At 45.8% G+C, this 14,945-nt stretch overlaps 1 protein-coding gene across 3 annotated transcripts in view; it reads left to right on the plus strand.

Annotated features, from left to right (window-relative positions):
- The window catches only part of runx3 (RUNX family transcription factor 3), a 50,874-nt gene that overhangs the window by 15,123 nt on the left and 20,806 nt on the right, over positions 1-14,945 (plus strand). For all 3 annotated transcript variants that reach the window (XM_071900433.2, XM_071900440.2, XM_078289432.1), the window contains 3 exons: positions 4,328-4,569; positions 5,368-5,524; positions 7,120-7,224. In XM_071900433.2, the coding sequence (XP_071756534.1) occupies positions 4,328-4,569; positions 5,368-5,524; positions 7,120-7,224 (504 nt within the window). The remainder of the gene's footprint in view (positions 1-4,327; positions 4,570-5,367; positions 5,525-7,119; positions 7,225-14,945) is intronic.

The following is a 14,945-nucleotide window of genomic DNA, read 5'->3' on the forward strand; positions in this document are numbered from 1 at the left end:
AAAATACATACAGTTTTTTATCTTAAAAAATTGATCTTGCTTCCTTTTACCAATTGATGCTGGTATAAATTGTATATGCATCGGCCTACGTGAGGTGGGTCCGGGGTTTCACATATCCTCCAGGAGTTCTGTCTTGATTTCAGGCTCAACCCACCCGGATCATTAAAAATCGTTCAGGGGCACGGCGGGCTCGGTCCTCAATGTCTGTGCGGCTGAAACTGTAGAAACTGCGTGTTGAAATGTGGAGGTCTAAATGTGACAGGCGCCCGGAGCGCACATTACCGCTGTGCAGGGTAGTTTGGGCGTGTGGTCACATATTAATAATGAACTAGGGCAGGAGGACGACTGAAATATCACCGGCGTTGTCATTGTCCCAGTCAAGCTTTACTCAAAATAGCGGCCACTTGATAGGTGATCTTTTCAAAGATGATTTTTTTTTTTTTTTTGCATTTTGCATTGTAGGCATTTAGCTGCTGCTCTCATGCGGAGTGACTTACAATGAGTGTAACTGTAGAACAAGCTTCCTAGATCAGGGCTGCTCAAAGATTTTCATATCAAGAAAGACGCACATTAGGCCAGGGAACCCCATTTGATAAGATTTTCTGCCAGGAACCCCCATTAAAGGAAGATTTTTGTTACTGTTGTTGATTCAGTGTTGAATTGTGTAACTTTCCACAGTGAATGTGGAGGGATAATAATGATGAGATTGACACCTATGATTATTATGATCATTAGAATAGTCATTCCAATACAATCTCTAATTGGGATAATTTCTAGTAAATTAAATTAAACAAATTTTTGCTGTTAACCTGGGGTCTCCTCAACCCAGAGCCACTGTCATAGATCACCTAAAATTACATGCAACCAAAAATAAGGAGTGCAAAGGTCAGGGCCATAATCCACTTATAATATTCCTGTGAGCTCAGAATAATCATGAAAGACAAGAAGTGCTGAGAAAAGAAATAGAATAAGAGAGAGAGATAGAGAGGGATGTTTTCATGGATTCAAATGTAGACCAGGGCTGATCATCACTTCCTCCCTCTCTCTCTCAGCAGATAATTCACACTATGGTATATTTACTCAGTAGACTTTTCTTATAGACGTGTGAAATGCTGCTGTGACGCATCACCATTGACATTATTGGTGAGGTTATGTGGCGCGAGCGGGTCCCAAACAAACGGGGCTGACAGCTGAAGCCAAAGACGTGAGATAACGCTCAGAGGTTCAGACGTCGCATAATTATGGTTATCTATACGTTTTTGGCCCCTTTCCCTAATTAGAATTTCTCCATTTTTATTTATTTAATTTTAGTTTTGTTTGTTTTACTTCTCAAACGGCAGTCGTCTCATCCCACCCCCCTCTTTGCCTGTGGCTCCGAATGAGATCAGCGTGATAAAGAAAATTAAGGGTAAATCTAAAGCCACTCCGATGACTCCTCACACCCCTTAATTGCACTGGATTTATACTCTTGCAAGTAAACAACTTAAAAACCGCCACACACACACGCACACGCACACACACATGCACGCACGCACTCGAAAATAAAACAGTTATTTAGATGAAATAGGAGATTCTTAATCGATTGGAACAATGAGTTTTATAATGCGCATCAAATAAAATCTTGATGGTCTACTGAATGTTTCTCTTTATTTTAATGGTTGACTATTTAATGTTGTTTATTAGGCAATATTTAAAATTTCCGATGAAAGCAGCCAGGAATTTCTGAATTAATTTCTGCACCATTTAAATCACAAAATGCTTAAAAATAATCCAACCTGTCCCCATCCTATGATACTCTATTTAATGCTCACCAGTATATAAACAATATATAGGCCTATAGGCTATTTAACATCTGGTGACTAATTACTTTTTTTTTTAAAATAATATTAACAGAAAATAGTAAGGCATTGGCTTCCCAAAATGATGTATTCAACTCATTCAATTCATTATTTTCCATTGCAGGGCTTCAACATGCGGTTATTAAACGAATAAATCTCAGTGCATTTATAATACTTGATTTTTTAACAAGAATTAAGAATATTGTGATTCCAGCAAAATTCCCCAGTTTGGATGTAAAAAAACTCCCACAGGTTCTTCCTTCAGTAAAATAAAATACCTCGAAAAACGGGATTCGTTTAGTTGATTTGGACAGAGCCGAAATTAACTCATATTCCCGACTGTATTGGTGCACAAATAAAAGTTTCATTTTCTCTGCAGATTTGAAATGTCTGCCTCATGCTGTCAGCGCTGAGGGCGATTGAAAAGGCAAATGCGCCTACTAGTGTCTGAAAGCAGCATGACGGGGAGCTGGCAGGGTGTGCCGTCACCTCATGATCTAACCTCTTAACATATTGAGATTATAATTAATGCAGCCCGGGGAGATTTGGCACACACTTGCTTTGTTGTGTCGCTTGATGTAATGAAAAGATTACTTTGTTTGTTTTAATTTTCCAATTTATTAAGTTCAATTACACCAACGTGACATAAATCTATCATAAAGCCACAATTTCACTTTATGAAAAAGGTCCTGACCATAATACATTTTTGCCTTATAGGCATTGACTAATATGAAGCCGCAGAGCATAATGATAAATTAGCCTAATAAATGGGAATAAAACCTTAGGCCTATAGGCTAGTGGAAAATCCTATACTTTATAGCCTATAGGCCAAGGATAAATAATCAAAAATATAGTAAATAGGCCAGGCAGCCTACTGTGTTAACCCTATGTGAGAGGGGAAAAGGTGCAGAGCATTGAGATCTTACATATTCTTAAATTAATTCAGCTCGTGTTTCCTATAAGAGTAACAATTCACTATTGGTAATCTCACTGCAGACTTTGCTTTGCACTGAGCGAGAACAACTGCTTTTAAATTTGATTTAAAAACTCGTCTGATTTCTTGTCTTTAAAAACATTTCTGGAGTTCCTCCTCTTGATGCATAACGTGAAATACATTGGCTTTCTGACAATTACTGGCTTTAAACAGCGCACATGTAATATTAATTTATGGCGATGGATTGCTCATATTCATGCATGTATAACGTCTGATGAAGTTTCATTTTCAAAACCATAGCTCTTCTAACCTAAACACTTTTTTAATATATATATTTTAAGATACAATGTGATGCTCCATCTTTCATGTTAACCTCTCTGTATGCTAAATAAAAACACAGGGGTTTAAAAGCAGAGAGAAAAGCACAGATATTTATCAATAATTCAGGTCGTGTGTGGCAGAATAAAGGGTGAAGAAGGAGCGCCGGAGAGTTTGATTGGTCTGATGAAAGCCCAACCCAGCAGACTCATTGGTGGAAATCATCTCCACACTCCCAACCACTAAACACTAAAATGACTCGGGTAAAATAATATCACGGCACTCTGCACTCTGTTCAGCCACACGGCTCCTTCTCGCGCCCTATAACCCTGCGCTAAAGGATAACTTTAAAGGAAATCCAACTCAAACCAGAGGACAGTTCCTATTACGCAAGTATAGCATATTGTTTTTTGGGGGATTCGACGAGGATAAAGTTGCAAGAAGTCGTGCGCAAGAAAAGGACATTGATGTACTTCAGCAACTTCAGTTTGCCGTAGATATCCGGGCTTGAGAAACAGATTTGCCGACTTTATTTGAAGCGGCGTTTCCAGCGCGCACCGCGGAGTCTGGCGAGACCTGGAGACGCGCACGACTGGCTGTTTAGTCGTGATAATTCAGAAAAGAAGTTCAAGCCAGCGAGCCAGTCAACTGGATTGCCCCACTTTTTTTTTTACACAAGGACTGGATTACATTGATTGTTGCCAACAGATTGTCACTGCGCGGCAATAAATTATTTAGGGAAATCATTTTGAGGACTTCTGTAGTTCATGTGTTGCTGGTATATTGTATTTAAGCGGCTGAGTTTGTAATGTTCATTTGGGGCATTCCATCAAGTGTACTGTATAGATAAACGCGCCGATATAAGCAAAGCACGGGACCGTGAGAGACTTTGGAGAGCTCGTGCCTCTCGGGTTTTGCTGTAGTTAGTGAAACATAGCAATGTTCCTCAGGCTGAGACATCCTGTGCAGATGATCTAGCGCACAGTCACCAGGCTCTATCGTTTCTGTTAAGATAGCGGGGCTCTTGTTCACTCAGAGTTACCAGCTCGTCACTCTCTCTCAGAGGGGCTGCGCGCACTCGGCTCCATCCCTTGCGCTCAACCGCTGGACTTGACTGAGAGCTTCAGCGTCTAGTGGGGAAAACAGACAGTCTCTCTCTCCCAAAAGAGTTCCGCACTTCTGATACAGCCCAGTCAAGTGGCACTGACCCAAGCTGTTGTGATGCATATTCCCGTAGACCCGACCACTACCAGACGGTTCACGCCGCCCTCCACGTCCTTCCCCTGCAGTAAGATTGGAGACGGCAACGGGGCCATGGCCACCCCGGGGCCCCTCAGGTCAAGACCGGACACCAGGAACGTAGTGGACGTGCTGGCGGACCACGCCGGCGAGCTGGTCCGGACCGACAGCCCCAACTTCCTCTGCTCCGTCCTCCCCTCTCACTGGAGGTGCAACAAGACGCTCCCCGTGGCTTTCAAGGCAAGGCACATGGCTTCTAACTAACATGTATTATATTTTAATTATAGGAAACATGCAGGAGCATTTTGACTGAAAGACTTGATGGATTTTTTTTTACTGTTTTTACAACCAGTCAGATGGATTTAAAAGAGGCAATTTAATTCAATTTATTTATGAATCAGAGTGGGTAATATGAAGCTCAGCTTTTTAATTTCAAAATTTTACAGTTGATCTAGGCTATTAAATGATTAAAACGTAGAAATAAACATTGTTTTTCTTGGCTGTAGCCTGCATGCACAATGATCCTAAGGCCAGAAATTATTACAAATAATAAGTATGAAATTATCGACTTCAATTATTTGCTTATTATTTTGTATTATAATTTGGCTATTAAGATTTCGGTTTCACAGTTATGTGGATGTAGGTAAATGTTTGTGCCTTGTAGGTATTATGAATCACTATAAATCATGCGTTAGATAAGATCGGATGATGACACAAGGAAAAAATGACAGAGAGATAGAGGCCTATACTTTCGTTGGGAAATGAAATGGATCTCTAACAAATTTTATACAAATTTAATTTAAATGTTAATTTGTTGGCAGTGTCTGCTTTAGGAAACCCCACAGCAACAAAACAGTCAAATAAGCAGTTTTATAGTTTATTGTTGACCTAGTGGGGAAACGGCTGAGAGCATATTCGTGCTGAATATTGAGGGTTTGTGTAGTGAAACATTTTTCCCAGAACCGGATGCGGTTTTACGCATGCAGCGTGTTCATATGGTTTGGTGACCCAAGGTGACCGCCTGGTTTCTCCGTGCAGGTCGTGGCTCTGGGCGACGTCCCCGACGGGACCCTGGTCACCGTGATGGCCGGGAACGACGAGAACTACTCGGCCGAGCTGAGGAACGCCTCTGCCGTGATGAAGAACCAGGTGGCCCGCTTCAACGACCTGCGCTTCGTGGGCAGGAGCGGACGAGGTGAGCTGAGGAGACGCACGCGCGCACGTACACGTACACAACAGACACACACACACACACACACACACACACACACACACACACACACCATCTCCTCCTCTCAATTCACTAAAACCCTGTATGTAATATCATTTCAGCAACTCTTGGAAACCAGCTAATATAAATAGACTTGATTTCTGTTGAAGTGGAATGATGACTGACAAGATATTATTATTTAGTCAGTGTGGTAAATTATTTGACGTGTAGGTCACCAAACTGTGTTGCACAGACGCACACAGCTTGGAGGAGACACTGATCCTGAATGTTCCCTGATGTTTTTTTTATTTTTAAATATGGCTCTCAAATAATTTTCTGGCGATGTCTGCTGATCTCTGCTCTGCATTATAACGATAAAACTACAAAATCAAATTTAGACTCACTTAGGTAGCCTATAGCACGGCGAGTGCCCCTACCTTGCCAATTGACGCCCATGGGTGTCTTGCAAAACATCTGGCCTGCGTCACGGTGAACACACTTGCGGGTCTGACTGTAATTTTCGTAATCCAAGGGAATACAAATAATTATCCACGGGGTGTGGGCTAAGCAACGGATGAAAAACCACCTCGCAATTCATCTCCCGGGGCAATTTGTAAAACAATCCCCGCCGCCGTTTAGGCTGCAGAAAGCCTATATTACGCAGTGTTTAATTATATGTATTGTGTGCTTTAATTGATCTAAAAAAAAATTTTTAAAAATCAGAAATGATGCCTCGGTGAGGTTGTGTGTTGTGGTGCTGAGCAAAGTATTTTTTCTGCTATATTTTGTAAAACAAAGCCTTTCTATTTTCTGGTAAATAAACAAATGTCCTGGAGCAGAATATTCTAGTACACACTTTTAAAGGCTTGATTGCTCACACACCTCTTAAACCAGAAGTGGCATTTCTGTCATTCCTCCAGAGTATTTTCTCGCCCTCCTCCTCTCTGGCCTCGTGCCGGTGCGCTCACATTATTTCTCTCGAATGTTACACTCTAAATACTTGCGGGCTGATGAGTGGAAAAAAAGGTCTCGTCTCCGAATTAAAAAAAAAAAAAGTACCTTTCATTTCTGTAGTCAATTACCCCACCCGAGGCTTCTTCTTTTTATTCCCCCCCCCCCACACACACACACAGTCTCTATTTAACAAGAGATGCCTTTTTCCATAGCCGGGGACGAATACCGGACCCGCTGCATGATCCGGTCCTCTCCCCTCTGCATGGACTTTGATGCAGATGGGAGCAAGATCCTGCCTTGTTGAACAATAAACTGGCGCTGTAAGCCTTTCTGCGGACAATCTGGAATACATTCCCTCCATAATCTAAATCATCCCCGCAGACAGTCGGGCCATCAAAAGCGGTGGCCCCACGCGTTTTAATTCAAAAGCCTCGGCGCGGCGGGCCAGAATCCGGTGATAATTTGAAGTTGCACAAGCGAAGTATTGTTACAAAAAAAAAAAAAAAAGAGTTTCACAATAGGCTAAATTGTCCAAATAAAACGCCATTCATGAAGTGGAATGACATGTCTTCCATAAATCTGTGCTGGTGATGGCTGTCTAATTCTCCACCTTGACTTGTGTGCAGGGAAGAGCTTCACTCTCACCATCACCGTGTTCACCGGACCGCCACAAGTGGCCACCTACCACCGCGCCATCAAAGTCACCGTGGACGGACCCCGGGAACCTCGCAGTGAGTACATACACACACCACACCACACACACACACACACACACACACACACACACACACACACACACACACACACAGGTCAAGGTCCCGTCATAGTGCTGTTGTTAGAAACTAAACTGTATTATGGTGTAGAGTCTAACTGAGCATTGCAGAGTGACACAGTTAAAGAGAGCAGCTATTCTCGGCTGAAAGTGGGGGTGTGAGTGCAGCCTAAAAGAACAACATGAGTCATATGCAGATGATATAAGAAAATATAGCACTGTATGTCTGCGTGGGTGTGTGTGTGTGTGTGTGTGCGTGCGTGTGTGTGTGTCTGCATGCACCCACAATCATATCCCCACTTTCAGAGCTTGGTGGATCAACAAGAGTGGTTGACCAGTAATGACAATCAATAGACAATGCAGTTGTGTGTGTGTGTGTGTGTGTGTGTGTGTGTGTGTGTGCAGCAGGGGCACAGGGAGGGGCCCAGTCAGAGGAAACAGTAAAGCGTATTAAGGCATAACCCGAGACCGCTAAGAGGAGCCGTGTGAGTCTCCAAGCCGCAGATGGCTCAGTTCAGTGACCCCCCACCCCCCACCCCACCCTCTAACTCTCTTACACACACACTCAGCACTGGTCAGAGGGTCGTACCTGACCGACCACATAAGTGGCTCGTTGACTTAACACAGGGCAGGCCCCGGCCGCTGTTCGCCCTGGCAGAGAGGCTCGGCATGCTAAAGCTGTTAGCGCCACCATTTAGCCGCAGCTACATACTAATGTGGTTTAATGCTGCCGGTGTGAGAGATGGCGGAGAGTAGGGTTACTCAGATGAGTCAGTCGCTGAGGGCTGCTGGGGTCGTGCGTGTGCGTGCCTGCGTGTGTGTGTGTTGTGTGTATGCGCTTGAATTTCGCGTGCTCAAGCTGGGATAGACTAGGTGGGTAGGATTTCATGATCATTCCTGCGGAGCTATCGCGTTTATAATGGTTCTGGAGTACAGGGTTTTAGAGGCCTCTGAACGAGCGGATAGCTATGCCTTGCGCTCATGTCTGTGGAGGGGGATATTTGGGACAGGGTGGATTTAGCCCAGTCAAAACAGACCACCAGGCCACAGCAGGGAGAGGGAGAGGGAGAGAGCGGTAGCAAGTGCCACATGAGGAGGAGGGGAGAGGAGGTGGGGGTGGGGGTGGGGGGGGGTATGGCTGGCAGAGAGGGAGACGAGGGGCACAGAGAGAGGGGCATCTCCCCCCCCCTGCCAGGCCGGACACTATTTGAAGAGGCATTGAGCATGGAAGAGCAGTGTAGAGAGTGGGAGGGGGGAGATAATAATAAACACTGTGTATGTGTGTTTGTGTGTGTGTGTGTGTGTGTGTGTGTGTGTGAATGGTTTCAATTTGATAGTTATGAGTCTTTGTTTCACAGAAAACAGAGCGTGTGTGTGTTCTAAATGCATTCTTGCGTGCGTCTGCGAGCGTCCCGGCTTGAAATAAGAGTGTGTACATTAAGGACGTCTCCCGTCTGTCTCTGTCAACACGTCACGGCTCCAGCTGAGGCGTCAGAGTGGCCGTGCTACTTTTACACTGGCGCTGGGGTGCTATAAAGTGACACTGTTTAATATAGGGCAGGAGGAATTTAGGGCTCCATTAAACTCAGTTGCATGGTGCTGAGAGAGAAATTCATAGAATGGGAGCAAATAAACATCGGCAAAGGCTGGTTTTTGAAAAGAGTTGCACAAATACATGTGAATACGCTTCCAATATGTGTTAACTAGAGCTTTGCTTATCTGAAACCCTGCGGAAATGAAGATTGTTTGAATTGGTTGAATGCTGGATGGCTGGGAGTTTGAAATACTGAGCCAAAGCTTATTTAAAATATGAATAATGCATCCACACACTCTTTGCAGTCTAATGTGCAGTGGAAATAGTTTCAGTAGGAGTTCAGTAGAAATTTCAACAATTGATAGGGATCATTTTGCATCACATATTGTTAATTGTGTTGGTTTGATTAACCAGTCAGATGTGAGGCTGAGATCAGTTTTTACTCTAATTTAGTGCACTTGCAGTCTCAAAATAGACATATCACTGGCAAGATCAGATAAATCAAGCGCCTCTCGCTTCAAGAGGCAGTTTAAAAGAGCACAATATCAGTTAGTGGAGTCCTCACCCAACAACACAGGAACACACAGTACAATTCAGACATTATTAGGACTATAAAAATAATCTGATTCTGCCCTAACCACAAGGCGCAGCGCTCTACCGGCCGTACAGCGTTCTGAGCCAATGCAGAGGGCCAATTTTGCCAACACATAAAACTAACAGCATTTTTTCATTATACATGTGATCCTTAGAGCCCATTATGTGTTCCAGCGCCGCTTTTATCCCATTTCTCATCCCCGCTGAAGTCGACGTTGCCCTCTCTCTCGCCCCACAATGCCGCCTGTTACACCGCAGCCTTATCGCTCGCAGAGTGCAGACAGCCTGAAGACTGACTTGGCCCCGCTGCGTTCACCTGTTGGCAGGCTGGCAGGCTGCTGGGCTAGCCTGCGCAGGGCTTTACAGGCTGTTTGTATAGGGCCTGTATTTGCATGGCTGCCAGCAGAGCCGCGGCAGGAACTGGCACCGAGGGGGAGGAGGTTTTTATTAATGTTTACAGATCCAGTCGGGAGAACCTGATGGACAGGACTGCAGCAGCGGCTCGCCCGCGGCAGTGTAACAAAAAAACACACCGCGGCTGCTGAAAACACTTGAGCATTAAGAGAGACCCACACGCAGGGGCGCGCATGTGTGCGCGCGCAGTTCCACATGCCCACACACACATGCGTGTAAGTGGGGACGCGCACGCGCACGCACACACGCACATACACGCACACACAAAAGCATTCTGTTCCTCAACAGAAAGTAGCCTAATGTTCAGCTAAGTATTTTTGTCTTCCTTGCTGATGATTTCCTCATCACACATCCGTCATTCGCTCCCCCCCCCTTGCAGGCCCCACATCTATCTGTCATGCCATTATCAAAATTCTGCTGAAGCTAAACTGGAAGCGCAACTGCTGCAACTGTTGATCAGAGCCCTCCCTCCACTTACAGAGAAGCAGCACACCGAGAACAACAGAGGGACACGTTACAGCTAGAAAGAGAGAGACACGCAAAGGGAAAGACATGAGAGTGTCAAGACCCTCCCTTTCTGTCAATCCCCACACACACACACACACACACACACACACACACACACACACACACACACACACACACGCACACACACCACCCACACATCTTCCGACCCCAGCAGCTCATACGGGGTTATTCTCACCAATTAATCCCACAACTGTATTTTTGGCGCCCCACTCACTCTCTTGCTCAGAGATGACATCAGCCACCACCTATTTACCCGCAGGGGGAGGGGCTGTTTGTATTTCTGTATCGCTCACACTCTCTCCCCCCCCAGAATGAATCAGTTCCTGGGAAAAAAAAAAAAAAAAAAAAAAAGATGAACTCAGAGGTCTGAACGGTGTGAGAAGAGGGGAAGAGAAATGGAAACTGCACAGTAGCTCAGTGGGGTCAAAGTGGTAATTTGTCTGATGCGACTAGAAAATAATACACTTGAACGCAATCCAATCCAATTATACTGTCTATATGCAGCACAATTTGCCTGCATACATTCAGACAGAGCTGTCTCTCTCTCACACACACACAGACACACACACATTTTCCCACCCACAGTCCCATACATCCACAGAAATCACACAAGCGCTGTCGTGTTTTGTTGCCTCTATTTACTCGGCTGGGTGTGTTCAGCTCAGCTCCAGGAGGAGAATGGCGGGCGGTGGGGGTTGGGGCGGTGGGGGTGCATGTTGGAGTTGGCGGGTTGATTCTATTTGCATTTGGCACGCAGACTGTACAAAGTATGCAAATAGACAAACAATGACATTTGCTGTGTTATTTTTCCTGTGATATTGCAGTCTCTCCACAAAGTAAACAAAAGATAGCACGGGTAGAGTTGCGTGTGTGTGCGTGTGTGTGTTGCGTGTGTGTGTTGCGTGTGCGTGCGCTCGGCTCATGCACCTGCCAGGTGTGTCCATCTCTTTAAGTCGGGCCCGCGGCCACGCCCATGCTCCACAAATCACATGAAAGGCTCGCCCTCGCTGCGAATTGCTCTCTCAAAGGCAACTTTGATGTTTGAAAATGGAGATGGGTGTTTTTGAAAGAAAGGCCTACAGGTGTATCAGTGCCAGGGGAGGGGAAAGAAAAAAAAAAAAACAGTGGCATGTCTGACGTTGGGTGCTTTCCTGACTGCTAATGGCTCGCCATGACTCCCAGATGTATAACCTGGAGATATAGTGACGCGCCCACACACACACACACACACACACTCATAAATGATGGTGAGGTAAGATTTTAGAGGAAAACGCCTTGTAAAAAAAACCCATGATCACCTAATTTACAATTTGTTAGAGGAGACAGGCACAATAATGTTCATTTACAACTCAAATGGGAGCAGACAGAATGGAGAGATTTGAGAGAAATGGCGTCTGCAGTGACCTGAGGCTGTTCCCTCTGCCTGGGGTCACTCCAGACTTGTCACACTCGGCCTCAGCGATTAGAAACTGAGCAAATATTGGCCGACTGATAAATCCACTGGAATGCACAGACTGTATGTTGAATAGGTTTGGACTGATTTCAGAGGGGAACTTGTGTGCCGGGGCAAAACATTCACTGCATTCTGACAGGTAGCTGATGCAGAGAGTGTCCTCAGGTAACCACACACACGGCTGTCGAAGCACTAGGGGCAGTTGTTCTGTGAAACAATCTTTTTATGATTGGGTCTGATATATAGAGAGGAAGAAATTAGGGAAGTCAATTATAGTCTAGTGTAAAAAACAAATTAAGTGGTAATATATTTTGATGTTAGATATGAATGAATGCAGGGTTGTTACTGTCAGAGTCATCAAAGCATTATATATGTAACAAATTTTTAGTGGGAGGTAGGAGGGTAAATAGGACTGAGGTGGAAGCTCTTTGACCACTGTTGCCACCTCAACCACATCCAGCAGCCTAGAGGCCAACTCCCTTTGAAGGCTACACACACACACACACACACACACACACACAGATGTTGGTAATCCCACTAAGGCTTTCCTGTGACAGCATGGCTAATTAGCCTAAATACTTCAACTAAACAGAGATAGAAAGAAAAAAAAATTATGCCCGTTCGTCTATTACCGGCCCCTTTTTTTTATTTTGCTTCGCTCCTCTCGCCGTCTCTCTTGTTTGTTCTTCGGGCAAGTCGTTGCGGCGTCAATGCAAAACCTTCATCTAAAAATGGGAAAAAAGAAGCGCATTGTCTAGAGCTTTGTCACGGCCCCCTCTCTGCTCTTCGGGCCAGCTGAGGACCGTCTGAGAGACACACACAGCCGCCCGCCTGGGGGCAAAATACCCTTCCTTTTTCCACTCGGACAAAAAATTTCGCTCTGTATTTGCTGACGTCAGATAGAGCACCAGGACGCACGAGGAATTACCAAATTATTTACAGAAGCCCCAGACAGCACTTTTAATTCACTCTGATGATGCAAGCAAGGCGGCGAGGGGACGTTTTCTCAGAATCACAGAGAAGCTCAGCCAACTGCGCTGCTCAGCTCTCTCTCCCCCTCTCTCTCTGCCTCTCCACCTACTAAACTCACCGGCCAAGCGTCTTTCCTGTTTACCTACCTATGAAGGGAAGTAAAATGCCCACTCTGTGTGTACTCACTCTTCCTTATTTACACTGACCCATACAGGAGGGAGCCATTACGACCTTTCAGCCCTAATTCAATAAAAGTTCCGATCTGCATTTAGAAAAATAAATGGCCCATGAGTGGAGGAATATTTTCTCCCCCGCTGCATTATGACAATAAACCGTTTTCTGTGTCGGGGCATTTGGGACCGGGGTGGAGCCGGGTGGGGGGGGAGGTTTGTGGGAAGAAGGCACCTGCTGGTTACTGGAAAAGACGCTGTGTACCACCCTGCGGCTTGGATATTTATTTCCCCGGACCTTAATGGTTAGGAACAGTCAGCAAATAATAGGTGTAGCGAGGTCTTTCTTTCGCTTCCAGGAGCGGAGAAGGTTGTAATCCTCTGGGTAAACACAGAGGGAAGCCTTGGCTCTTCCACATCGCTGATGAAAAGAGGTCACTCATTCTAACCCTCAACACTGCTGCTGCAGCAGCCTGGTAACCTTGATCACAGTAGAGATAATACATCGAAAGTACTATATTTCGAGCGAAGTATGAGTATGCAGTGGAAAATTCACACATGCACTTTGACCCACCTCGTGTCTGTCTCACTCTCAATTGTTATTCTGTGCAGCCGTGAGTGCGAGTGTGTGTGTGTGTGTGTGTGTGTTAGTGAGTATATGTGCAAATGTACGCTTGCTGCACATGCTTGTGTGTAAGCTGGTGAGCACTGAGGTGTGAACGCAAAGCCGTTTGACACATCTGCTGGCGTTGCGTTGACGCATGTGACAGCGGCAGCTTGCTTTCCTTTCCCACAGCCGTGCGAGGCCCCCACCTCGCCACCTCTGCCCCCACCTCGTCACCTCTGCCCCCAGCACCTCGCTGCTTAGCACAACCTGGCTGCTCCCGCACAGACACACACACACACACACACACAAACAAACCCTTTCACCATTAGAGCTAAAATAACACTCTCGGAGCAGCTTATTTCTTTAATATGATCTGTCACAGAAGCCAAATAGGCCTTCTGTGCTCTACAAGGCCAAAGCAGCAGCAGTAGCAGCGGCAGTATTGGGAAATCTACTAGAGCTGCAGGAAAGCAGCCAAGAAGGCCTGAAAAACAACCTCACCCATATCACCCCCAACACACCTCACCCCCTCCCCCGCCGAGAAGACAGTTACACACACACACACACGCGCACACACACACACACACACACTGTATATGGTGGGACAAAAGAGGGATGATTGCTGTCGACGTGCTACGGGCCTCAGTGTATTGTTAGGGAATCCGGGTGCATTGGGCCTTACGTCTGCACCCCTTCACTGCCCTTGCCTGCCTCAACCTGCCTCACTGTAGGGTTGTCCCTGTGTGGCATTGCCTCTACACACACACACACACACACATGTGCACAGAGCTTTATCCTCTTATCAGGAAAGGAAGGCTGCAGTCTCTGCTCAAACAGTCTCACGTAGCGACTTCCGCTGTGAGCAGCTTGTTTTCAGGCCTGCGAGGGGGATTTTCACACTGCCTCTGTCCCCAGAGAGAGCCGCTCTGGTCTTTGGTCTGAGGCATCTGCCTAAGGGAGCCGGAGGACCAGACGATCCCCCAGCTGTGGCCAGAGAGAGGGGGGGGGGGGGGGGGGTGGCTAGAGACAATAGAGAGAGTGCTCAAACTTTAGCTGACCTCCCCCTGAAGCCTAGATGGAAATAATGTTACCACAAAAGCCCATCGGCCCCTTCGTCAGGACTTGCGAGGTTTATGAGGTTTTATCTCACGGTCACCAAGAAGTAAGTAGTCCATGTATTCAATCCGTGGTCATGATAGAGTTGTAAAAACTTGAGGCATTCATATCAAGAGTGTTACAGGAGTGTTATGTAAATGAGGGCAAAGTAGTGCAATGTCTGTGTGTGGCTAGCATCGACTCATTTAGGCCCAGACGAGACAGCCACAATCACCAGCCAAGAGTAAAACCCACATCCTTCAGGGTCAGCCTCAAAACAAGAACTTTGATTGGCCCCGCTGCAAATACCCAA

Source organism: Centroberyx gerrardi, chromosome 17 (genome assembly GCF_048128805.1).
Source record: "Centroberyx gerrardi isolate f3 chromosome 17, fCenGer3.hap1.cur.20231027, whole genome shotgun sequence".
Lineage (NCBI taxonomy): Eukaryota > Metazoa > Chordata > Actinopteri > Beryciformes > Berycidae > Centroberyx > Centroberyx gerrardi.